Source organism: Limanda limanda, chromosome 20 (assembly GCF_963576545.1).
Source record: "Limanda limanda chromosome 20, fLimLim1.1, whole genome shotgun sequence".
Lineage (NCBI taxonomy): Eukaryota > Metazoa > Chordata > Actinopteri > Pleuronectiformes > Pleuronectidae > Limanda > Limanda limanda.
The window spans coordinates 9399893-9426516 of NC_083655.1; the positions used below are offsets into that span (position 1 = coordinate 9399893).

Below are 26624 nucleotides of genomic sequence, written 5' to 3' on the forward strand. Positions count from 1 at the left end.
CTTAATTTAGTCCATTTCTTTATGTTTATGTTTGTTTTAATGTTTGTCGTATTCGAGTGAACACGGAGACAGATCAAAGCCCTATGAGACAAATTGTGATTTGTGAATATGGGCTATACAAATAAAATTTGATTGATAGTGATCGCTGCTTAATCTTGATACTGTGCAACAACATATATTTTCTATTCTATTTTACATTTGAATTTAAAGTTTGCAGCTTTTTGCAAGAAAAAAAATCAAATGAATGTACGTGTTCTGAAACTCGGGTGTTGTTTAAGTAAGAGTAATCTTTATTGAGCTTCGAGAAGGCCATTGTCTAAAGGAACAAACAGAAGCAAAAAGCCAATCCATGTACACTCTCACAGTATATATACATATCCCCTCATTTACACAGGTGAGCTCAGAATACAACATGATGTCTTATCACTACTTGCAGAAAAAGAGGACACACCTTTGGGCACTTAAATAAATAAGAACATACAGTAGATATAATAAATGCAAATGAAGCACATCATTTAGAGAAAAGAAAGATGACGAATTAAACAATGAACAATTATCAGCTGTATCTGTCTATAACTAAATGGAACAGTCTATTTTGAGGTACTTTAAGGTCTCATGGTGTTCATCATTCTGTACAGATTTAAAATGAGACAGACACACATGGGAAAGATGTTTTTTATCTTAATTATCTATGATCTGTGTCCCACTATGACGCTGATGTATAAAACTACTACAGAAGTCATTTGCCTCGACAATAAGTACACGCTCTTAATGAACCTCAGATCTTTGTGATTTGTGTCGAGAACATTTCCAACCAGTTTGACTGAGGTGTTTTAAAAATCACTGTGAAAATCAAAAGTCCTCTCTACAGGAAAAAAATTAACATGAGGGGAGGAACCAAATCATTTCAGTGTCAACTTCACATTGATAATAATAAGAATACAAACAAATGAAATACAAAGGCCTCCAAAAGGCCTGTGCTCCATTGCACAGCTTCATATGTACAGGATACAAGAATCTAAAATGTCTATTGAGGTATCTAGTGCTCCAGTGATTTGCCCTCCAGCACCAACTTGATCTCTTTGGCATCCAGAGTTTCGTGTGTCAGCAGGGCATCGGCGAGCTCCTTGTGCTCCTTGCTGTAAGTCTTCAGGAGGTTTTTAGCGCGTTCATACGAGTCCTGGACACAAGAGAAGATTTGGTGAATCAGAAATCAATGAATAAGTTATTGATATTAAAGTTAGATGATATTTGGGAGTTTGTTGCGAACTCACCTTCAGTAAAACCCTGACTTCCTGTTCGATGGCAGCTTGTGTCTCTGGGCTCTGCTTGGTAACGTCCCCGTAGGTCATGACACCGAGCTACAGCAAAATAACATCCTCAGGTTAAATAAACATTAGAACTTCTAAAGAGTTTTTACAGGACAAGAGTTAGAGAGATCTTTCCACTGTCTCAGGTGTAATAAGATTAGTCATAATAGTGTGAGGGGTCTAAAGGTTGGATTTAAACTAAATAATACAACCATGTTCCCTTGGTGGAGACCAGCGAGTGGGAAATTACTAACTGAAGAGATCAATTACGGTAACTGTAAGTGACTCAGAGATAGCGAAGGAATAAAGCAAAGAACATTGATAAGAATGTTCAGATTTTCTCATTGATAACTAACATATAAACTTTGCTTTGTATAAACACTGTGTTTTAAACACTGTAAATTTATATTTAGTGGGTTAAGTCTGTTACTATAACTGCCTTGATAGATTTCAAGCCAGACATCTGCAGTAATGTAGGAAACTGAAAATAGTTTCAAGTCCCAGAAGAGGACTTTTTGTGTCTTTCTTCTATTTTCATGTGTAAAGGACAAAGGTCATCAGTCAAAGAAAACTTTAGATTTTACCTTGTCACTCATGCCGAACCTGGTCACCATCATTTTTGCTATTTTGGTTGCACCATCAAAATCACTGGAGGCTCCTGAAATGAACAATCACAAGAAAACATCACAGCATTATCAACATTAATATAACATATGCTGCAAAATGTAAACAATGTCAAATAACTTTATTTCATTCAAAATTTTCTTTTTACAGCTGTTCCGTTGCAGGTACAAGTGAACAGAACGGACACAGACACATCAACCAAATCAATTCCTCTTAATTTCGTACCGGTGGTGATGTAGTCGTCTCCAAAAATGAGCTCCTCTGCTACTCGACCACCCATACTGACGTCCATCTGAGCCAGCAGCTGCGCTCTGGTCTCACTCCAGCGGTCGTTCTCTGGGAGCATGGAGACCTGGACAGCAGAAACCGAGAACATGGAGTTTGTTGTAGTACTGGCGAGGACGACTAGATGTGATGGTAAGTGACAGAAAGATGCTCACATGGCCGAGAGTGGGTCCCCGTGGCATGATCGTGGCCTTATTGATGGGCATCGCATCTTTCGTGAAATAGGCAACGATGGCATGGCCGGACTCATGGTAGGCGGTGATAGTCTTATTCTTCTTGTCGATGTGAATGCTCTTCCTCTCAGGCCCTGGTATGAAAGGGAAACAATAAAAAGATTAGAGCTGATTCAAACCCTTTTTTACTTTGCTTCCATTCATGTTTTCTCTCACTGACATTCTTCCTGTCTCTTAACCAGAGCAGGTCTAGGTAATCTGTGTGCTGCGGAGCAGATCTTAACGCTGTGTGTACTGACCCATGAGGATTTTGTCCTTAGCGAACTCCAGCTCCTTCATTGTGACCATCTCTTTCCCGTCCACTGCTGCCTTCAGGGCAGCCTGGTTGACCAGGTTCTCGAGCTCCGCGCCAGAGAATCCCACCGTGCCTCGGGCTATGATTTCCGCATCCATCACTAAAACACAACACACAACAGAAAATGCCTTCTTTATAAAGGTGATCAGTGATCTGAAGACAATGGTGTCCTTCACAGAAATGGTGAACAAAAGTGTTCTCTCAGGTTTACAGCTTTTAATGCACTAATAATGGTTTCAGTTGATAGAGAAGGTGCTATTGTTTCTCCCAAATGGCTGATATTGTCAGAAGTTGATAGTGGAAAAGCTGAAAGATCTGCTTTCTTAGATATAGATTTTGAGTCTGTAAAGAAGAAACGTACCATCGTCCACTTTAATCTTGGACAGGTACCAGTTGAGAATTTCAGTGCGTCCTTTCACATCTGGACGAGGGACCGTCACCTGCAAGTCGAACCTCCCTGGCCTTATCAGAGCACTGAAAAGTAGTCACAAAGTTGTAGTGAGTAACACATACATATTTGTAATTTTCCATTATATTCAATGTCAAAACTTTACTGTGTCAAAACCTAAATACAAGTGAATCTACTGAAATGCCCCTTTTTCTTTCTAAATGCTCTTAATAAATCCCATGCTGAAAATTATTTTTAAAAAAAAGGTATATTTCTACACACTCAAAAAACAAAGTTAAGGGTTTTTAGTCACTCCTGATATAGAATTACAAAAGTAGAACTGAGGGCAATTGTCAAAAATAGTCTGAATATATAGTATGTTCAAAGTAATTTCCAATGCAAATTATTATGCAAGTCGATTTCATGCATTGGATTTTTGGTTGAATGAAAAGATTTGAATCAACAGTGATTTACTGAAAGTAGGACAAGGTCAAAATGTCTAAACAACCTGATGATCAATCAGAGGACAAAGGTTACAGAGCAGTAACAAGAAAACTGCAACTGTTCTGCAGACATTAACTGTATGTGCATAATATAGAGAATCAGCAGGTCATACTTGTTATGGAACACATTTTTATACTTGATTAATGTATTTTTATTTATTTAAAATGAAAACATACTTATCCAGAGCCTCAGCAAAGTTTGTAGCCCCAATAACAATGACTCCTTCATTGGGTTTAAACCTGCAAAAGAACAAAACATTGACAGTAAGGCAATGAAAACTCCCAACTGCCATATTCTAGTCAACAGTATGAAGATTCAAATATAAGTACTATAGAACTGACCCATCCATTTCAGCCAGCAGCTGGTTGATTGTTTGTCTGGAGTAAGGATGCATAGGAGACTCAATCCTCTTCCCTCCAACGCTGTCCAGCTCGTCGATGAAGATGACGCAGGGGGCATTTGCTTTTGCCTCCTCTGCAAGATAAAAAAAAACATAGAAATTGTAGTAGAGTTGCTTCATCGTTAACTGTTTTTTCACATTTTCTCACATCCAGAAAACTTACTGAAAAGGTTCCTGATGCGGCCTGCACCAACACCCACAAACATCTCATCAAACTCGGATCCAGAGGCATAGTAGAAAGGCACGTCAGCCTCTCCAGCTACAGCTCGAGCTAAGAGAGTCTTGCCAGTACCTGGAGGACCAACAAGGAGGATCCCTGTGAGGAAAACAGAGGAAACTAGTTAACAAAAAGGGCAGAAGATAATTTGCCAAATGGATTTATGGATGATAAAAATCTGACATAATGGAGAAGGTGGGGAAAGTTCAGTTTCTTATACCTTTAGGCAGTTTTCCACCCAGAACAGTGAACTTCTGTGGGTGCTTGAGAAACTCCACAACCTCTTGTAATTCGTTCTTTGCCTCATCGACTCCTTTGACATGCTCGAATGTCACATTCTTCATCTGGACGGGGTCGACTGCTGAGTCGAGACCAGTTGAGGTGCGGAACCTCACTGTGGAATCCCAAAACCATTGAGTCAGTCCATTTAGATTTTAGAAAGATTTCTTTGCAGCATCTCACAATGATAAAGGTTGGTTGGTTCAAATAAGCTTACTGCGACACACATGTAAATATTATGATGCAAATGTACGCTGCTCTTCCACACTTATTGCTTCTAGCTATTGGACTAGTTCCAGCACATCAACACATGCACATTTGATAGATAGTTCAGTATGAGCACACAGTGGAATCCAGCAGATTTATCACTCACACCCTAAATGCACACCATCAAAGAGTTACTATGTCCTATTAATCTGGTGGCACCACATCCAATATCTAAATCGACAAAGAATCCCAAATTTATTATCCAAACTTAATTTCTAATGTGCATGTAGGGTTGTGAGTTGATTTGCAAGAATAGGAAAGAAGGAAATCTGAAACAAACCAGCATCAGAAAAGGAGCCTTTACCCGAGAGAAAGGGGGTCCTGGACAGACCATAAATACCAACAAGTAGGAGGACCAACAGGATCAACCTGGTTCTCCTCAGCGAGTCTGTCAAAACAGCAGAGAAAAGGTTAGACTCCTGTCACTCAGTACAAAACTGCGCCTCCCACAAAAAAGAAAACCTGTTTTTCTTTCTAGAGCATAGCTGTGGTGCTTGAAGTCTGAGGGATTGAGCCACATGCCTTGTGTTCTCTGTGTATACGCCTGGGACCTCATGAACCCATCTGTGAAACCTGTCTTGAAAGCCTCCTGCTGGTTTACTGGAAGGTTCTTTTCCTGTACCAATTGGTCCAGCGATTGCACCACTGGTCCTTTATCCCTCATGAGCAAACCCTGTGAGGGAAACACAGGTAGAGTTGGTTGGTGAGCTTCATTCAAAGGAAAATTACAACATGGTACCTAAATATTTTTGAGATTAAACAGTCTTCTGGGACTGCGCAGTAACTTGCTTACCTTCATGAAGGCGGGTGTGTAGGTCTCAGACTCCACTGGACCGTCGTAACTGGACTCCTTTCGTCGAGCTTTTGTTTTAAATGTCTTGAATCCTCGACTCTGCACCCTGACTACAGACAGAAACATGGAATAGAATACATCTTCAATCACTGCTCCAAGTGCCAAGTCCTTAATACACACGGCAGATCAAATTACATTTCTTACCAGGCAAGAATTGTAGCTGAAAGCAAGCTTCTTTTAGAGGACTGTGGTATTGTCTGTGGAATATTGGTGAGCCAAACACCCCCAATCTCCCGTGGGATACCCCTGTGAGATAAAAAGGGGAAAATTAGTTTTTTATTAAATAACAAAATTGTCAAACCAAAACCTTTAGGCTCAACGCCCTTCTCACCATGCTTGTTGTGAAAGAAGCTGTCTGTAGAAACATGACTCGTTCTCCATATTGAAGGAACAGCAGGAGGTTCTTCTGGTCCTGGTGGAGGCAGCAACCTGCAGACCAGCTCATCGAGCTGACTCACTCCGATGTCTGAGAGGCCAAGCTCTCTTAGGCTCACAGTGGGCTATGAAGAAAGAAAAACCAAAGTAAGTTAATTTAAACCTTTTATAGGACAATAACCCAGTATTGGGTAAGTGGCATCCAGAGGATTAAAGAATTTGTGTCAACTCTGGAGAATGTATAGACAATTGGGTCCAGATGTTCTCTTTTACATTTGAAGAAATCAGCAGGAGATTGTTGGAGTCAGAAGCGTTCGCAACAACATGAAAATGCCTGATAGATTCAGGTGAGGGGGGGGATCTGGGTAGAGCAGCAAGCCATGATATATAAATGCTGCTGTGAAATCATTGTTTTTTTGCCAAAAGCTCTCAAATATTCAATTCGACATCTTTGTCAGCGTCTTCTCCATGTATATGACATCACTTTTTTTGTGTCTGAGATATTTGTATTCTTTTAGTTTTTTAGTTTGTTGCATGTTAGAAACGCTTTAAATCCTCTGATCCTCTTAAATTCTCCCAGTATTTTGCTTGTGGGGCTGGAAGGACAAGTTAAGTAAAATGTCTGGAGCAACTAACTGACATTTGCGTTCTCACATGTGTTTTCACACCTCTGGATAATTACACGAGAATGTCCGGAGTACAGTGCAGTTCTAAAAGCAGCGATGTTGATCTATTTAAAGACGTGTGTGTGTGTGTGAAGATATTCAATTTCAGACCGAAGTCATTAATGATCATGAATCGTTAACTCATGAACGCAGTTGGAGAATGTATACAACGCATCCATGGTACCGCACTCACCTCCTTGAGAGAAGAACTGCTCTCTGGGGTGAAGTCTTTGTGCAGAGCCTGGACTGAAGCTGTGGCTGAGTTCTTCAGAGAGTGAAGGGCATTGATGAGCTGGCTCAGGGGCACTATCATCTGAAACACACACAACAACACAGGAGGAGGAGGAGGGTGAGGAACAAGCTCCCAACACGTGATGCATTGCACAATCTTACATTTGAACCATACACAGGAACTCAGAGAGTAGTGTTTAATTGCTGGTCATGACTTGAGGTGAGTGATCCAGACTACAGGTCAGTTATGTCAGTGTTCTTCAGGCTGCTCCACATGAAGCAGAGGCTGACGTGTGGGCCACACATACGTCGGAAGTACGAGTTATGTAAACTCAGCTCTTTGGACGATTAACTTAATACCCCTTCAATTAAACTTAAACTGAGCTCTGACCAAACACAACCTGTGATTAAATCCCCACAGTAGCTGCAGGTCCCCCACCCCCTAACCCAACGTGATGCAAGCTAGCCTCGGCTTGTTGATGCTAGCATTAGCCTAGCTAGCTTGTCATTGACAGTACGAGACTAGGAGACAAACACAATGACTCACGGAATCTGTCACTGTTACATTCACATACGTTACAGCTAAAACACACAACCTGTCGCAGTGACGTTAGCTAGCTAGCTCCGTGGGGGAAATGGTTGTATCCGGTAAGTTGTTTTACCTGCTGGGGCTGAAACGACGTCGACAGCAAAAACATTGTCCTGAACCCGAATGGAGGTTAAAAACAAAACAGGTGGAGGTTGGATGTCCGAGGGCCGAGCCTCTGAAGCTGTGGCGAGGACGATGAGGGAGCTTCGTCCCTTTGTTGTTCGCTTCTTACTCAACTTCCAGCAGCTTAGCAAACAACAGCAAATGGATTCTCCGGCGTCCGAGGTCAAGTGGACTACAAAATGACGTCAGAGCGGTTAGAGTGGCATGTGCCGTTACATCAGCGGAGCAACGTACACAACACACAAAAAAACGCATTCAAAATTTGTTTTAAAATGTAAATATTTATAAAAACTACACATGAATGGTAGTAGTTTGTGTATTTTGTTGTTCTACATAAGTGGGGAAAAAACATTTTGTTATTACAAACTACGACGTGTGGCGAACTGCCTGATCAAAAATAATTTTTTTGATTAGGCAGTTCATATTGTCATATCTTAGTGTCATATTTTCAAATCAATATAGTAAGAATGTTGCGTTAAAAGACGGATTTATTTTGGGTATTTCGCATATTTAGGGCTCACGTCATGATTTACGTTCAGGCAGTCGAATGGACGTCAAAAGGACCCCCGCGGACGAAGAGCGGAAATTTCAAATTTTCAAAACAAACCCAGAGGTTGTTGTTTGTGAAATGAGAGCGGTGACTTCGAGCTGAAAGGTTCGTTCCAGACGAGTTTACACGATGGAACCGGACGAGAAACATGTGTCCTGCAGAAAGAGGAAACCGGTGGATGTCCCCAAAGCGCCGTCCATCGAGGACTTCGTGGTTCTGAAGCCCGTCAGCCGAGGAGCCTTCGGGAAGGTCTACCTCGCCCGGAAGAAGAGCAACGCGAGGCTCTACGCCATTAAGGTGAGTGGGTTCCCTCAGCAGAAACTGGATCACCCACTGAACCTGTTCTGATGAATCTGTGTTGTCCTCCTCCAGGCGATGAAGAAAGCGGACATGGTGGACAAGAACATGACGGGACAGATGAAGGCGGAGAGGGACGCGCTGGCTCTGAGCAAGAGTCCCTTCATCGTGCACCTGTTCTATTCCCTTCAGACGTCCACCAAGATCTATCTGGTAAAATCCCAGTGATGCTAAACACCCTAAGACCAGTTACCACTGCCCAACACACACAGGATCCACAGAGTAGAGTTTAGTGCTTCTTCCAGTTCATGTATATAAAGAAAACCAGTAGCTGCCATGACAGGTGATCCACTGACTCCAAACCATGTGTATAATTACAGATAAACACTCTTTTTTAATTGTATTTTCACGCTGCTTGTATTTTATATCAATACTAATATTTTTAAATAGCTTCCATGTCATGTCATCAACTGACTCTAAACCAGTGGTGGGAAGTAACAAAGTAGAAATACTTAGAAGATTTTTCACATATCTGTACTTTACTTGAGTATTTATTTTCCTGACCACTTTTTACTTTTACTCGCATTTGAGCACAAAAATCTGTACTTTATACTTCTTACATTCTCAAAACTGGCTCGTTACTTGAGCAGCGGAGGTTGGCGCAACGTGCACCTTTACACACGGCGCACCTCTCTCTCGCCTTCTCGCTCCTGCAGGAGCTCGGTTCAGTCTTTATTATTAGGGCCCGAGCACTGACAGGCACTGACAGACGTGAGGCCCTATTGAATTGTAAGGATTTTTATTCAGGCAAATGAATTGCCCCTCGAAGCAGCAAGTGGTTAACTTTTCTTAAAGAAAATATTGGAAGTAGTTGGTTTAAACAAAAACTGTTGGCAAATAGACTATCATTGGTTAGCCGTGTCTACTTAGTCTTACACGTCCACGTAAACAAAACAAACAGATTTAAAACAAGTCGAGATGGAAAAACAAACAACACAACCAATTATATAAGCAAACGCAAAAACAACTTTCAGCCAACACAACCAAAAACAAACACTGTGTCATGGACTACTGCATATTCACGCACACAATTCAAGTTTTTTAATGGACCTTGCCAAATGGAACCCTGGGTAATCAGGCCCAGTTTTCCACTCACTATAATGCCAGTATAATTTTTGCAAAGATATTATATATCTATATATTGCCAATTCCAATCCTTAGTCGCCCTTTGTGCTGACTCAACACAACTTAGAAGCTGTTGCGTCTTTATATATGTATTGTACAAACTGGCTAATGTGTACAACTTCAAGCAGGGTTGTGTCTTCACTTTGTCGTCCCTAAAGGCAAGATACCCTACAGGTGTATTGTCACCCTGCTGGAAACAAATGCAAAAACAAACGCAGGCCCATTCAGTGAAGATAGTCTAATGATAAATAAACAGGCTTACATGTAGATGCGTGGACAAGCTGGCGGGCAGGTATACAGGCAGGTAAACATCCAGGCAGTTACAAAATACAGCTAATAGACACAAAAGGTTCATTTGGTCTATGAGTGGCAGGTCTATTAGTGTTCTAAGGTAGAATCAAGAGGCACTGGTTTATTCTGTTGTGTTGATTCTTTGTTGTCGCTAGAAGTTCAGATGCACTTGTCCAATACTATTTTAACCTCAGCATCTCGGGTTAAAAATTTGTAAAATTAAACATTATATATATTCAGTCAGTTGAAATAAATCCTGAACTGAACAATTTTGAGTTGTTTTGTGTCTGTATAGGCCTACTATAAAAAGCACTTAGCATTTTTTAATTTTGGTACTTGTACTTTTACTTTTCGATACTTAAGTACATTTCAACACCAGATACTTTTGATACTTAAGTACATTTAATATGAGCAACTCTAAGACTTTTACTCAAGTCATTTTCTGACGGGTGACTTTTACTTTAACCGGAGTCACTTTCAAGTAAGATATCTGTACTTTTACTTAAGTATGGCTTTCAAGTACTTTATATACCACTGCTCCAAACCATGAATATAATTATAGATAAACAGGTTAGCTCTTTTTTTATTGTATTTTGAGGCTGCTTTGTATTTTATATCGATAATAATATTTCAAAAACGTATTTTCTTTCAAAGGCTTCCATGTCATGTGACCAACTGACTCCAAACCAAAGATGAATCATAGATAATGGGACACACCCCTTTCTATTATTATGATTGGCTCATATTGTCTATTTAAAAATCAACATGACCCACTTACTCCAAACACTTGCTGAATTGTATCTCCTCCCCACAACTACCTAAAACCAACTGCACTGTCATAAGTAATTGTTATTTAATCTGTATTTTTCTTTTTATTTACAGGTGATGGAGTACCTCATCGGTGGAGATGTCAAATCTCTGCTTCACATCTACGGATATTTTGACCTGGACATGGCTGTTAAATACATTTCAGAGGTTGCTCTGGCTTTAGATTACCTTCATCGTCATGGTATTATCCACAGGTACTTTGATAATATGTCTTTAGGCCTCGTAAAATGAGCATAACACTCATTGATGAATCTTCTGCTGACATTTATTGTGTCTGTCGTTTATCTTTTCAGGGACTTGAAGCCAGACAATATGCTCATATCCAATGAAGGTCACATCAAACTTACAGACTTTGGTCTTTCTAAAGTCAAGCTCGACAGAGGTACAACGTACAATCATCTTAAATAAATTGTGATCATTCCTGCTACTTATTTTATTAACATTCCTTATATTTTGTCTATGTCTATATTTCAGAGCTGAGTCTTATGGACATCCTAACCACCCCGTCCTTGGCTAAACCAAATAAAGATTATTTCCGCACGCCGGGTCAAGTCCTGTCCTTGATCAGCTCCCTTGGATTTGTAAGTATCTATTTTTGAACGAGGTGACGGCCACTTTACATGCAGTGCGCATTGTTTGTATTGAAAAATGACTCTTTCTTTATTTTTCTAAATACAGAATACACCTACAGGGGAAGTAAAGCGTCACTGCAGCGCATCTGCTGCTTCCAGTCCCGTTTCCGGTGGCAGAATAAGACACAAGAATAACTCTCTCGGTTCTCCCTTGATGAAGAAGAAAGATCAGATGTTCTCCTCTTCTCAGTACCCTTGGAAAAAGGGTATGTTGAAGTTTTAAAACCCATTCGGAGCAACTGATGTGTAAACTTTGACTTTAAAAGCTGCTTGTCTGATTGGATTTTTCTTTGTATTTGCATCATCTCCATTAGGACCGAACAACAGTGTGTTTAGTCCTCACAATCTGGCAAAAAATCTGTCTCCCACGCTCAAGATGACCAGAAAAAGGTTTGAGACGATGAGTGCTGGCAGCACCACTGACACTGAAGGAGGCATCAGTCCACTGTGGGAGTCCGAGGAGGTCAGTGCTCATGGAGATCTAACTTTAAAATGACCTAAACATTTGTGTGTGTCCAATCCTATTTTAAGGTTTATTTTAATCGTTCTGCTATCGTCCCTTATTGTGAGAATATTTCTCTTTTTCCTCTCTTTTTCAGAAAGAAAATGAACCCATCAGGAGAGGAATTAAACAGGACTTTGCACCCACAAAACTGAGAGCCCTCCTGCTCTCTGCTCAGGCCAGCAGCAATCTGCCCAAAAAGTCAAATCCAGACCAACTTGATGAAAAAATGCCTCACAGCAACAAACTGAAGTCTGGTTTTGGTTCCACGGTTCAGGAGGATATTTGTCTTTCAGCGACAGTTGACAGTCAAACTGTGGTTCCCTCAACTGTCAAGAGAACATATTCAGAAATAGAGAGGAGTCCAGAGCCATTAGAAATTCAAGCCAAGAGGAGTAACGCAGACTACAGAAGATGCTATGAGATTCCAGAGGAGACCACAAGGTTTCACAGTGGCCTGACGGGAACTTTTTCCACCTTTCAGCTCGGCGGATTCATGGCCTCCACAGAGGGGATCGACTTATCCGACGAACGAGTCCCGAAGCGCTCCAGTCCCATCGCTGTTACCAAAACCTTGTTCTGTGAACTGGAAGAGCCGGTAGAGGACGTGTTTGAAGATGGAGCCAAAGACTTGTCTCACTCGAGCTTCACGTCACCACTTGCTGGAAACAGTGACGTTTGCAGGAGCCTGAGTCTGGACTCTGACGGGTCTATGCACGAAACCTCTCTCACAATGGAGAGCCATTCATCTCTCCAACTAAGCAAGTTCCCCAAAATCCGGAACTCGATATTATTTGAGGGTCAAGAGGAAAACCCAGACTCGTCCATCACTGACTCACTTCCACACACCCCCTCTGCTGTGAGCACAGCTCTGAGTCATTTCAACCAGCTCCCGGATCTCACCGGCCGTGCGGCGCAGTCTCCCTCGTTCCTCAAGCCTCGAAACGTTGTGGTTTTTCGTAGTTACTGCAGCTCCATTAACCGCTCCAACATGTCGGGGGTCTCCAGACTCAGTGTTGGGTCTGTGGAGGCCATGGACTTTTCCGCATCAGCCTCTTATCACTCGGCGTTTGGCGCCGCAACACCAGTGCAGAAACGAGTCAGCTCCAACAGCTCTCCCTTTCAGGTAGGAACAAGTTCATTCTCTTTATTCTTAAACAGTCACAGCTCAGGGAAGGAATCAGCTGCTCTCTTGTAGCTTTTTGTTGATCGTGGAACATCTATCGTGTAATAATTGACCCAATAACACAACCCAATAGATTTTTCCAGGCCTTTTTTGTGATCTTTGTGTTTCCTCCTTCCTCTCATCAGACGCCTCAGGCCATGTCCACCTCCCACACTCCCTTCAGGACGCCCAAGAGCGTCCGCAGGGGCGCGCTGCCTGTGGAGGGCGCTCCCATCTTAGGGACCCCCGACTATCTAGCTCCAGAGCTTCTTCTGGGGAAACCACACGGTAAGAGAGGGACACTGTTAAAGGGCATATATGACAAAAACACACTATTATTATCACAAATAGCCACACACAGTCTTATGGTTTTGACAGTGGATGCTTTACGTTGTAGCCCTTGTGACAGGCCTTCTCTTTTAGTTTCAGGAAGTGGTCAGTTCGGTAAGTTTGTAATGAAGGTGGCTGTTTTGTTGCAAGTGAGCTTAGTTGCATGTTTGCCCCGGCTGCTAATGCGCTACAGGAAATGAGCTGATTGCGCTGTTTTCCCTGTTCCTGTTTCTGCCTTTTGTTTTGGTGAACAAACTCTGGGCCTGATCAGAGGGAAGGGGATGACGGTTTTCAAATGTTTCATCAAGGCAAAATTATAAATGGGGTCATGTCTTAACATTCAGCTTCCGCCACTGTTAACAGTCGGGGAATCAGGTTTTCTGAGGCTGAGATGCTTTCAACTGGGCGGGTTTCTATGCTCTTCCATCTGGTGTCATACAGTGTTGCTGGGGCTCTGGATTTATGTTTGACACTCGACAACATGTCAGCTGATAATAGTGATTTATGATTATTGATTTAACTTATTATTCACTGAGTCCACGCTGAGGGCAGCTTTGTTGCTTTTTGAATTCATGACCAGTCAAACTGTGACATGAATGATCCTGTTTGGCAGCGTTTATTCTTCTTAACCTGATTATAGCTGATGTCCACACTAACCGGAATCGTTGACCCCTGCAGTTATTGAGAAGCACAATTACCTCTTTAGAAATCAACATATAACGAGATTATTAGTTTCAGGGCCAGGCTCCTAGTAGAATTTGTTTGAAATGTGATCAACCCATAAAATCCACGTGTGAATGAAATGTGAGGAAAGTTAAATGTCCCAAAATTGACTCCCTCCACCCAAAAACTAACGTTGACCCTGCTTCTGCCACTGCAGTACCCTTAGTGAACACGTAGTGAACACTCTAACTGGACTCACAGGGAGAACTGTGGGAGTCAGCAGCTGTGTGAAACTTGTCTTTTCCCCCCCATCCAGACTTCATGGTGGACTGGTGGGCTCTTGGCGTTTGCCTTTTCGAGTTCCTCACGGGGATTCCGCCCTTTAACGACGAGACGCCACAGCTGGTCTTCCAGAATATTCTCAACAGAGGTGGGTTGTCACAATCGAACCACAAAACAACGATTTTGATTTGCGGAGAAATGAGCTCATAAGGATACTGACGTTGTTGTTGTATCTTTTATCACCTCAACTAAATGTCAGACATCCCGTGGCCCGAGGACGAAGAGGAATTGTCTGAAAATTCAAGAGCTGCCATTGAAATACTTTTGACCATGGACATGACCAAACGAGCAGGTCTGAAGGGTGAGGACAACTTTTTTATTCAAAGTGCACCTGATTGATTTAGTCTGTCAACTGATTGACAGCCAGGTCCTTTATATGGAGGATAGAACTGGCCTGGGTTCAGACCTCTGGAGTTAACCCCAGTTATTTTTTAAATGAAGTAAATCAGACCTAAACACAACAAGGGCTTTGTTCACAATGTTTTCTGGAATGTGTCTCTAAGATTTTAAATTATTAATAAATGTAAATGTTGCTGGAGGACAAGGCCATCTTTCTGTTTGTAAGTGTTTAATAATTAATGTCACTCAGTAGAGTTATGAAATCACATTTAAATTCAATAGATCTAGATTTGTATCTGGATCGGCACCAATTTACACAAACTCGGATATAGCAGTCTCCTTAACATGCCAAAATTGCTTCTTCCTTGGGTCAAGCCCCACCCCTCCAAAAAATGTGACGTATATTGGTTGATTAGTTTTTGCGTAATCCTGCCAAGAAAAACAAATAAAAAAGAAGCGTCGACGGAAACAAACCATCAATAAAAGAACAATTGATCATTCAAGTAATTTTCCTTCCCATCACACTGGCAGTTGACCTCCTAATTCATCAAATATAACACACTACAGTTTCAACGCTTATGAGACAGACGAGAAAAGAAACAGGTTGTGAATTAATTTGTTTTCACATCCACCAGAACTCAAGCGCCACCCCCTGTTTGACGGCCTGGACTGGGTCAACCTGCAGAACCTGCCCATGCCCTTCATTCCTCAGCCCACGGACGAGACCGACACCTCGTACTTTGACGCAAGAAACAACGCTCAGAACATCGCAGTGTCTGGCTTCAGTTTGTAAGAGCAGACATCAACAGGTTTTTATCTGTTGGGGAAGTTTGAAATGAGAGTGAAAAATCAGAGCCGTCATGCAAATAAATCGAATGTTCATGCGGATACAGCAATATTTTAAAAAACATTTTAAATCTGTGCAATCACTGGAACACTAAGACACTAACACTCAAATACAAGTTGAATCTAAAGTGTTCATCGTTATACACAGTAGCTCTTGAACTAGGTTCTTCTTTTAGCAGAATCCAGTGTGCTTCTGCTTTGGCTCACGACAGGCTTTGATTACTGAGTTGTTAAAGTTAATTAAACACAAATAACTATTTATGTAAATTCATGTAAATGTGGCACTTCCTGCCTGAAGGTAAATGTAAGTTTCTGTGCAGATACATTTCATTGTTGTTGTTCTGTTCGTCTGTTAGTGGGCGGGGCCTGGGTGGAAGGGGCTCCCTGTATATGGCTTATTACTGCTGAGATAAACATGCTAATATATTCATAAATACTGTATTTTATTTGTAAATCCTGTTAATAGCATCTAGTGTTTTGAGACAAGACCCTGCTTTTATGTCACCTGTAATGTTGATGTGATTTCATTCTTCACTGTCCATTTGCCACACTACTGTTTTTGTTTTTTGTTTTAATAAGTTCATTAGGACATTTTTATAATGTTCACCTTAAAAAAAAAGAAAATACAAATAAAATGTTTGTAACATGATGGAGTTGTGTCTTATTCTGATAAATAACTAAACAGCACAAGGAAAGAATCAGATATTAAAATCTTAAGTGTTATGTGTGATGTTATTTTGAGCTGGATGCAATCTACCTTCATTCTAATGGGCACAAGTGCTGAAGATATATAAGTTGATAAACTGAATATCATCTTATATTGTCCGACTCCTTATAAATCACTTATCAGCTTTTTTTGTCAACTTTATTCCAACTCATTACTAGTTTTGCACTTCCTATTGGAATTAATGTTCATTAGACCTTGTTTAAATAACAGCACGTCATTTCTGCATTTTTTTTAATTCTAAATTTATTTCTGTATTTGTCTAGACTGTTATTTGTGAAGAATGTAGTTTGGAAACATCTGTTACTTTTATGGCAACTGGATAAAACAAACCTTTAAGAAGAAATGGGTCAAATTTGACCCGAGGGCAATAGAAAGTTTTTTTCTATTCATTTGAAAGAATCAGGACGAACTCAAACGCTTTATGAAAACTTTATTTTCGGCTCGTTAGATGATCACATGCAGACACCACTCTGTCCACAGGCAGAGAGGGCGAGAAAGCCACATTTCAGTAGAAAGTTAAACTATTACTTATTTTATTAAAACATAAAGGCTCTCAGAGACTGATGCTGCTGCAGATGCAAACCTTTGTAAATATGATATAATATTCTATGTTATTAATACACAGGAATGCAATTAAAATATTGCATTTTAATCATTTTAACTGTACATATATTGTGTACAATTTGTACAGATCTTAATGCTTTGCTATCATTTTATGATTAACATCAACTCAAAAAATCTTTCCACAATATTCATACAAACATATCACATTTAAATTAAACAATAGACAACATGGCGGCATAAACAACACGGACAGTGACGAGTGTTAATAATCACATATCTGGCTCCTGGCTCACTAGGTAGTTGGATTAAAGTTAAATTGGTCCAGAAATACAAACAGTAATGCGACAATATGAGAATGTATGAAATCATAATGCCACCTTTGAATGTACCTGTGATGGTGAGGCACTTTTTCTATTTGGGAACAGATTGATGTGCTGAGGGACAGGCGATTAAAACACTTTTAACGACGTGTTGCCTTCACTTTAAACCTAAACCAATGCGGCTGGAATCTGCCCAGCGACGCCTTCTCTTCTAACATTGGTCTAAAGCAATAAATAACTTATTCTCACAATTAAAAAGAATCTCACATCAATATATTATCACATTCAATACTCCCTTCTAGGCTACAGATATATCATAGCAGCATTGCCTGGGCAACTAATAAAAGTGAACAGTTAAATTTTATTTCACCACATTTAGCGCTATGCTCACAACAGCAAAAGTATCAGGCCTTTCTTTGTGCAGCAGAGCCTTGGGTTACGGGGGGGGAAACGGAGGAGCTGCTGCAGTTGGTGTCTGGACACGCGGACAATATCCCGACTGTGACGTCGTCCCTAGCAACACAAACCGTTTCTCTCTTGCCAAGAAAGAGATTCCAGTACGAGTGGTATCGTGTTTTATGATCAAAGGCTCAGAAGCCACACATTCAGGTTTCTTTTTATTCCACATCCACAGTACGACTCACTCGGGAGACATCGTCCTCCCACTCTTTACTCTAGGTGCATTCTTCTTAGTGCAAAAGCAAATTACTTGGGCTGTGGGTCGAAGCAGGGGGGGGGCGGCTACAATGGAGGAAGGTTCAGTTGATTCGTCTGTTAAAAAGGAAGAAAAACAAGGAGTTAGATTGGTGATGTAAGGTTTCATGGTCGTGGTTTATGTATTGTTCTGTAGAATATGACCTTCTACTCCTCTGCAGGAGGAGGCGGATAAGCCACTGCACCACAAACGGCCAAATCACAGCGAAGGCCACACTGGTTGGAGAGATGTCAAAAGGCCACCAGGATTGCTTCTGGGTAAAAAAAGAAAAAGACAAAAGAATCAACATTATTTCAAAGGAAACCGGAACTCAGAAGTTTTCATTTACGAACGGGGGAAGACACACGCAGCTGCTACAGGGGATTCAACCCTCAGTAAACGATTAGATATTCAGTCTGTTTACCTGACTCTTCTTAGTCACTGGGGATGATGGGTAAGCTGGAGACAGAGCCATGGGTCTGGCCTGAGGAAAGAAAAGAAAAAGGAAATTTAATTTTGTTTTGTAAAGTGTCCTCCTGGGAACAGTGGGTGTGATCACACATGGTCCTGACCTGACTGGAAGACAGAGCCTCCAGGGTGTGCAGCCTCTCCAGGACGCTCTGCATGTCCTCCTGCAGTCGGGCCAGCGCCACCACGATCTGCTCATTCAGGTTCCCCGCAGGTGTGGCGGCCCCCCCCCAGCGGCCCCGGTCCCCATCTCCACCACCGTGCGTGGGCATCAGAGCTCCGGAGCTGCGGCGTGCAGACCTGGAGCCTAACAAACAAAGAGAAGATTTATAATTCATATATTTGAAAGCATCATTAACAAGTTTTCAAGTAAAATTCCCTGATTTCAATTAACAAAATGGATTAAACTTAAAATTTTGAGACACAAAATGTGTTTTAGAAGCAGTTCCATCCATTGTTACAGCTGACAGTCACCTCTGACACTATTTAAATAGGAAACTATAAATTATATACAGTCTTGAATACTTCATATCAGCTGTACCTCGTCCTCCTCTGACCACTGAGCTGTCTGGCATGTCTGATTCCAGTTTCTGCCCCTGAGACATCGTTCCACTGGTTTCTCCGTCTTCTCCTCCACACCTGATGGCCTGTGGTGGTCCCTGGACCTCCTCCTGGATACCCTGTGCGGCCTCCAGCGGCTGCAGCGCGTGGTTCTCCTCCTCATCCAGGTCATCCAGAGACTGGTTATGGTCGGGGTTCTGGAGAAGATGCACAATGAAATTATGGATTTACTTAAGATAGATGATAAATCCATATTTGTGTTTTTTTTCTTGGGTCACTTGCCTCTTCCTGGCCGAACTGGTCCACGGAGTCGCAGTAGACTTCACTGTCTGAGTCACTGGCCACGTGATGGGGACCAGACACGTCGGCTCTGGGATCTGAGACAGGAAACAGGGACAAACAGCTCAGACTCTCTCTGCAGTGCACTGTGAATTAAAACTGCAAAGTAATTAACAGGGTCACATGGGGGTGAAAGCAGCGTCCACTTAATCTGGGGCTTGGAGTTCCACTTCAGCCTTTATTTACTCCATTAAAGAGATTTGGCGCCGGGCGGTGAAGCTGAACAGATGATCTGATCACATGATGCACACTTTACATGGACAGACTGAGTCCAGAACAGAACATGACACTGTAAAAATACAATTATTTTGTTTTCCTTACCCGCATGGTGACCGTTGAGCAGAGGCTTGCCCGCTGGACCCCCTGGGGCGTGGACACCGTTCAGGGAATGACTTCCATTGGTCAGATGGGCGACTCCGTTCGCCACTTTGCCATTTGACAGCGGCCCCTTGTGTCTCCGGGCTGAACTCTTCTTCTTTGGATGAGAAGCTGCTGATTTCTTGTCTGAAATTAAATCTGACAAACCCCAACCCGCAGAGTTAGAGTTCAATATTCACTCCTGAGACACTTTGAAATTAGGTTGTTTTTTAAATATAACTTCATTACCTTTTCTAACCTCCCTTATTCCTTCTTCTTCCTCGTCTTCTTCCTCTTCCTCCTCCTCATTGTCGTCATCATCCTCCTCATCATCCTCTTCCTCATCTTCCTCTTGTGCTTCTTCCTCTGGCCTTTCCTTCACTTCCTTTGGTTTGAGCCTGGCAGGCCGGGTCTCCAGAGTGCCGTTCATCTCCATGGTTCTGACGATGCTCTTAGCGATGCTCTTCGATGGCATCGAATTCATCATCGAACCAAAACCTGTGCAACACAAGGGAACTAATTACGAGGCTGAAAAACTAAAGGAAAATGCTTAAGGTCAATAATACTTTAGAGTAAATTAAAGAAACCTTTTCAGAGGTTACATGAGGTTAAAGAAACACAGATGTAAAGTGAAGTCATACAAGCTAATGCTGAACACAATCCTTGTGTACTTAAGGTCCTGATTTAAAGTAAAGGATTAAAATGTACTTTGACCTAATTTGATCACTTTCAAGTGAAAGAATCCATTTTGCATAGAAAGCCTTAAATTTGCTGACTCAACATACGTAACAGGACTTCTAATAAGCACTAACAGCGTCTGGGCTACCACATCACACGTGTGCTAAGACTAAACCACCAGACTGGGGTATTGTGGGAGTTGTGTACTTGCCTTCCAGCTGCCTAGCAAACAGTGTCAAACGGGCTGAGCAATCAACAGGAAGCAAATTATAAACAGGTTAAGCGCCACATGCTGTCACAAGAATCGCAGAAAAAAGTGAATGAGAGCAGATCGTACCTGTGCTCAGGTCGGAAATCTGCGTGATCTTTTTCTTCTCGTCGATCATCTCGTAGAACGGACCGAGGACTCGGAGGAGCTCCTCCACCTCGTCCGTCATGGGCATGCCCTCCAGGATCTATGCATCCAACACAGAAACAGAGATCAATTTAAAGACTGCAACAAATTACAGGAAAGTTTAACTTTAAAATCATGTTAACAGTGTGAAATAAAATTGCATTGTCTATAAGAGAAAGTTGGAAAACGCACCAGTTTCATTTCATCAACGTAGGCGACCATTGCTTCTTCTTTGGACATGTTTCCAAGAGAATCCCAAGAATTCCTGTTTCATAAAAATACAGATTTTTATTATTACAGTGTTTCAATAAAAGTCCTGCTTGGTGCAAAGTCTGCGTCAACTTGAATTTGTTTTGTGGCAGTTTTCTACTTTGTAAACAAGGTCAGGTTATTTTCGGATAGCGTGCAAGTTGTTATTGTGGGACAAAGATCTCACAGGCGAGAGAGGAGCTCTCCCCAAACAAAGCAACTTGACACGCTCATAAAAAAAACAGAAATCACACCAATGCACTGATAGCATGAGAGAAACCACCGAGCCTTGTGGGTGAAAGGTCACATTCCGGGTCGTATTTCAACAAGTCCGAAGATCAACCAACACAACCTGAGCCTGAACATATGGAGGGTTGCCAGGTCACAGCACCCAGCGGAGAGCAGCTCTGTCATGTTTTGCACAGCGAGGTCAAAGTGGGTAAAAAGCTAAATGTTGTGCAATAAGCACGAGGTGAAATCTCCTGGATTTGATACGTGAGTGTACAACCTGTGCTCATCATCTTCCTCTCAAGGAGAAGTTATTGTTCAAAGTGAGAAACAACATATTGACTGATTGTACATTTTCCTTTTGTTACCATTTCGCTTTGCCGACTGCGTCCCAGAAGCCAGGCCGGGGAATATTGCACGTGCCCACGGTTGCTTGTTTATAATAACTGTAGAACTTCAGCATCATGTCATTTGACGGCTGGAAGGGACCTGAAAGACAGGAATTCCAATTATGAACAGTAAATTGTGCAACATGATCAATCTGTTACATGTCTACTGGCTGGAAGAAAGTGTCTGCACGCCACGCTGAGAGTTAAGTGGATTAAACCTGTTAAATCGCAGCAGCTCTCAGGCAGACCAAGCTGTCGCTCTGCACCTGACTACAGACACAAACCCCGCGTTTCACTTGTGGGTTGAACTTGTTTAACTGGCCCGAGGGTGTGTGGTACAAGCTTTGTTTCAGATGTGCCTCATTCTGAGCTGCCTGCTGCTGTCACAACTGAATTATCCCTGTGTGTCTTATCCATCTTATCTTATAAAAAACATTTTGCTATAAATAAGTAGAAGTGCACGCAGAGAGCACATACCTCCTCTGAAGTTAGCAGGGCATTATCTCATCCTGATCTGCATGTCTACTTGGATCCTCTCCAGATCTGTGGTTCACTAATGTTTGTGCTGAGAAACACAAACAGCAACAAACCTTCTACACAGAGGGAATTATTCAGGCCTTTTGACCCAAAGGCTTTTATCTTGTGCGCACAAGTTATTATCTTGTGGGAGCAAGTTACTATCTTGTGTGCAACAAGATAAATAAGTATTGCACGCAGAGTTAATATCTAACTTGTTAATTTCCCAACTTCCTTCAGTATCCTCAGAAAATGAGTCCTGACGATCCTGTGTCTCTTGGCAACGGCAACAAGAATTTAAATCGTGACACATGCAGGTGAAAATAAAAGTTGAAAAGCTGATATCTCTCAATGTTATGACACAGATCTGGTGGCTGTATGCATCTGAGTGATTTAAAACCCAAACATCTACTTTTATCTTCTTTGCACGAGTTATTATTGTGTGTGCACAGCTTATTTATTGTGTGCACAAGATAAATAAGTTGTGCACACACTAAATGGCGGTTTAAACTTTGAATTTCAGTCCTGTATCTCTGAGCAAGAGCAACAGTAATTCCATTTTGAGACACGCAGGTGTAAATAAAAGTTGATAAGAGGTGTCATGTTTTGGGGCTTGGGTTATGGGTTAGTAGACAGAGATGGGGGGGGGGGCTGCACTCACCATCCGGGGCTAAACTCTTGATCACTTTCACGGCGGCATCGAACCTCCGCTGGACCAGACCCAGCTGATCGTCCACCTCCTCCATCCTGACGCTCTCTACCTCCATCCTGACGTCCGGGATCAGAGACCTGAAACCGGGCAACAAGTCACAAACACACGCCACTAACACATGCTAACGGCTAACTTAGCTTCCATGCTAATTGTTATTAATATGAGTTTTCTCCTCGATCAGCTGAGGTGGGAGATTAGCTTCAAGTGTGTTGTCACCGCCCGGCGGGGGGGCGGAGGGTTCTGGGCTTTAAATCTGGGACACGAACCGAAATGCGACACAGCTCCACGGTCACATTGAAGCTAAACTTCCGTATTTACCTGCGTTTGGAGGAAAGTGTAGAAACGTGTTCCTCACCGTTGAGTTCCGCGGGATCAGTTCGTCCGGAGGCGACCTGCGTTCAACCCTCTGCCCGACGCCATCAACAAAGTAGAGCCAGGCACAGGTGCACGCTGGTGGTTGTAGTTTTCCTGTTTCCGGGGGATTCCATGAATTCCTACAACTCCCACAAGCCACCGCTCCGGCGTCAGGAGAGAAATGTAGTTTCAGGTCGAGCGAGATAAATAAACACGAGAGGAAATAAAGTGGAAAATGTTCATTTGTGTTTGTGACGTCTTGTTGTTCGCTAATTTAAAGTGTTCATTGTGCGCTGTGCCAACGGAGGATTGTAACACTACATGTCCCAGCATGCACTTCTCTGCATTCAGGTTGGAACTGTGATAGGCGGAGGAGGGGGAAGAGCCAGAGGTCTCACTCTGCTTCTTTCTTGGGCGACAACACAGCCTGCTGCGAGATTTGATGAGATGAAATTGATTAATTAATTTATTGATAAATTAAATTAAATTGTCAATGAAATTTGTGAGAAATAAATGTTTTTCTCTGTTTTAGAATCAGTGAGATTGGTTCTAGACTTGTTTTATTTACTCTAGTAATATTATGAGTTTCTTGTCATTAAATTACGACCTCACTTTTGTAATATTATAACTTCGTTTTCATTAAATTATAAATGTATTCTTGTACTGCGATTTTTCTCAATTATAACGTTATTCATGTTATATTATGACTTGCTTCCCTTCATTAAATCATTACTTTATTATGTTCTTTTTCTTAAATTGCAACTCTTATCTTTTAATATTACCACTTTCTTCCTATTAGATTAATATTCGTTATTATTATAATGTTATAACGTTTTCTCTTTACATTACAACGTTATTCTTGTAATGCTACTCTCATTAAATCATGAATCTATTCTTGTAATATAACGACCTTATTCTCGATTACACCTTTATTTGTGTGATGTTAAAAATTTACTTTTATATTATTACAACTTTATTACAGTGATCTCATAATTGTCTTTTCTCCAGTATGACCCTCATACTGCATCAAAGTCAGATATTAGCATTAATACAAATAAAACTATAATACACTGAAATATAACAGTGTAACATCGTCTGAGTAGTGTTAATCAAAAAGAAGGAGCTGCACCAGATCAATGAATCAATAGTTAAACGACCATAAAAATATAAATTAATGTTCAGAACATATGTAAAATAGAAATAAGCTAAAGTTCTCTTGTTAGTTTGTATTTATTAACAGAAAATAACGTTGTGGTGATCACAATGTTCATGAATCATTAGTGAAACGATAATAAAATATAAATTGATATTCAAAAAATAGAAATAAGCAAAATTTCTCCTGTTACTTTTTATTCATTAACACAGAATAATGTTCCGTTCCCAGGTTGGAACCCGCTCCCTGTGCCGCAGTGACCCCTCCCCGCGCGCACACACGATCTGGGCGGTGAGCTCACACAGGAAGAGGAGCAGCAGGATTCAGATCCTTGGAGCTGGAGGCGGCTTCAGTCCGAGGAGGCAGCGGGAAAACAAGCTCTGCTCCGGGGGGAGGACATGTAAGATGGCAGAGCTACAGATGCTGTTAGAGGAGGAGATCCCCGCCGGGAAGCGGGCGCTGGTGGAGAGCTACCAGAACCTCACCCGGGTGGCGGACTACTGCGAGAACAACTACGTCCAGGTAGGTGATCGCTCCGCCGGGCTGCCTCGCCTCCCTCCGCCGCCTTTTGTGGCCCCGAGCCCGGCTTGAATGGCTGAGCGGAGACCGGAAATGTGGATAAAGGAACCGGGGGAGTCGCCTGTTCCGCCCCGGGGCTGGGACACACACACAGCCCGGTGCCGGAGCTCCCTTCCCCGGCGGTTTGTCCCCTGATCCCGGGGTGTGTTGATCACATTTATCCGCTCACACATCGGGTGTGTCTACTTATTTATTATTATGATTATTAACCAGAGGGAGGCCTTAGTGTGTGTGTGTGTGTGTGTGTGTGTGTGTGTGTGTGTGTGTGTGTGTGTGTGTGTGTGTGTGTGTGTGTGTGTGTGTGTGTGTGTGTGTGTGTGTGTGTGTGTGTGTGTGTGTGTGTGTGTGTGTGTGTGTGTTTTTTACGGCAGGTCAGTGAACACATCTCAGCTGCTCAACAACAATAAAAGAAAAAAACTCCACAATTAAAAGTAGTAAATCATCCCAACGCTAAAACGCCCCATTAGAATATCACTGGGAGTCCATTACATCCCATAAGGTCTTTAAAACTCACCATTTAAAACCACAAAACTGGGTTATTTCCCTTGTGGGACACTGCAGGAATATTCCATTGCATTATAACCACTCAATGCAAGGGCTATAATGACTTATACACTTTTATTTAACCATTAAACACCTCATAACACAGCTATAACACCTAATATCTGCAGGGGAATGAGAGAAAATACATAATGTATAAATGAGCGTATTCAGTTGTGTTTGCAGTCTGTGAGACAGAGGGAGGAATGTAAAGCCATTGTTAGTTGGAGCTATTGATTTTTGTTCCTCCTCCCCTCCTCCTCCTCTTCATCTTCTTCATGTGAGCTGGACTATCTGGTCTCTGTGTGTTTATAAACTTTCCTTTAGCTGCTCCTTCACTAGAAAAAGGGACAAACTAAGGGACAGACAAACAGCGGCGGTGAGAAAACATTTAGTTCCTCAGCAGGAAGTGGACGCACCATATCAGCTGCAGAGGGTGTGTCCCCTTCCAGCTGGACTCCCACAGGACTCCCTGTAATTTTTTGTTTTCTTCCTCTCGTCCTCTCGTCCTGGCCACTCCTGGAGCTTTGTGCCAGCCCCCCCCCCCCCCCCCCACGTACACACCAAGGCAGAGTTTAACCGTCTCTGACCCGTTGTAGAAGAATCTCTCCAGCTGTAACGTGAGAGGGAAACTGATTTCCCACGGCGTCGTATCAGACGTAAACATGAGGTGAAATGTGAGAGTTGGGCTGGAGGAGTGGAAGCTGCCACTGAATGTCTGACAAGAGTTTCATGTTGATCAGTTTCTTCTGACTGTTTTCTATTTCATAGAGAAAAAGTTTTAGTTTGGATATGAAGGAAACTTGGGAACTGGAATAAAAAGCAGTCTAAGGGAAAACATGTTGATATTTCAAACCACAAACTTATTTTTGAAGGCCAACACTGATTATATTTAATTTATTTAATTACTCGTCGCTCATATTTTCAGTTTCAAAGCGATGGAAATAGGATTTAAATACTGACAAAAAAACAAGTATTAAAACAGTGACGTTGGCCCGGTCAGATTTGTGGTTTCATCTTTTAATAACTTGTTCCTTAATTGTAGTTCCCGACTTGAATCCTAATTTGACCAATTTTAGACTTAAAAGGCTAAATACCCATACACCTGCTTGCATTGAGACAACATGATGAACGTCTTTGACTTTGTGTGCTGAAATTGATATTTAATTGCCTTCATTTAACAGATGCTTTTTT

General features: G+C 41.9%; 4 protein-coding genes across 11 annotated transcripts in view; 2 read left to right on the top strand and 2 right to left on the bottom strand.

Moving 5' to 3' along the window:
* Positions 1-267: 267 nt before the first annotated feature.
* LOC133026841 (ATP-dependent zinc metalloprotease YME1L1-like) lies at positions 268-7800 on the bottom strand. Of its 2 annotated transcripts, none has more exons than XM_061093819.1 (18): positions 7589-7800; positions 6889-7008; positions 5987-6155; positions 5800-5901; positions 5596-5705; positions 5325-5475; positions 5107-5190; positions 4477-4650; positions 4203-4355; positions 3981-4113; positions 3816-3878; positions 3109-3221; positions 2692-2847; positions 2375-2526; positions 2160-2286; positions 1895-1968; positions 1275-1361; positions 268-1180 (listed from the first exon to the last, which is right to left on the bottom strand). In XM_061093819.1, the coding sequence occupies exons 1-18, from the start codon at positions 7622-7624 to the stop codon at positions 1040-1042; spliced, it is 2145 nt and encodes a 714-aa protein (XP_060949802.1). In that variant the 5' UTR covers positions 7625-7800; the 3' UTR covers positions 268-1039. The 2 variants fall into 2 exon arrangements, with proteins under 2 accessions (XP_060949802.1, XP_060949801.1); XM_061093818.1 differs by having other exon boundaries at positions 5083-5190.
* A 425-nt stretch (positions 7801-8225) lies between these two features.
* On the top strand, positions 8226-15624 carry mastl (microtubule associated serine/threonine kinase-like). Its single transcript, XM_061094028.1, has 13 exons — positions 8226-8485; positions 8561-8698; positions 10844-10983; positions 11083-11171; positions 11264-11370; positions 11468-11627; positions 11736-11884; positions 12021-13049; positions 13235-13376; positions 13512-13532; positions 14398-14511; positions 14623-14724; positions 15398-15624. The coding sequence occupies exons 1-13, from the start codon at positions 8318-8320 to the stop codon at positions 15553-15555; spliced, it is 2517 nt and encodes an 838-aa protein (XP_060950011.1). The 5' UTR covers positions 8226-8317; the 3' UTR covers positions 15556-15624.
* Positions 15625-16748: 1124 nt separating this feature from the next.
* Positions 16749-23233, bottom strand: acbd5a (acyl-CoA binding domain containing 5a). Of its 3 annotated transcripts, none has more exons than XM_061093642.1 (13): positions 23160-23233; positions 22754-22881; positions 21556-21676; positions 20903-20975; positions 20654-20771; positions 19888-20136; positions 19603-19797; positions 19225-19319; positions 18923-19139; positions 18486-18688; positions 18338-18397; positions 18078-18184; positions 16749-17990 (listed from the first exon to the last, which is right to left on the bottom strand). In XM_061093642.1, exons 2-13 carry the CDS (start codon positions 22857-22859, stop codon positions 17978-17980), a joined length of 1557 nt encoding a protein of 518 aa, XP_060949625.1. In that variant the 5' UTR covers positions 22860-22881; positions 23160-23233; the 3' UTR covers positions 16749-17977. The 3 variants fall into 3 exon arrangements, with proteins under 3 accessions (XP_060949625.1, XP_060949623.1, XP_060949624.1); XM_061093640.1 differs by having other exon boundaries at positions 18078-18187; XM_061093641.1 differs by having other exon boundaries at positions 18078-18187; positions 23123-23233.
* A 1394-nt stretch (positions 23234-24627) lies between these two features.
* The window catches only part of abi1a (abl-interactor 1a), a 39695-nt gene continuing 37698 nt past the window's right edge, over positions 24628-26624 (top strand). For 4 of the 5 annotated variants that reach the window (XM_061094099.1, XM_061094100.1, XM_061094102.1 and 1 more), the window contains exon 1: positions 24628-24833. In XM_061094099.1, the coding sequence (XP_060950082.1) occupies positions 24717-24833 (117 nt within the window). In that variant the 5' untranslated portion in view covers positions 24628-24716. The remainder of the gene's footprint in view (positions 24834-26624) is intronic. The other variant, XM_061094103.1, reaches the window with a different exon arrangement.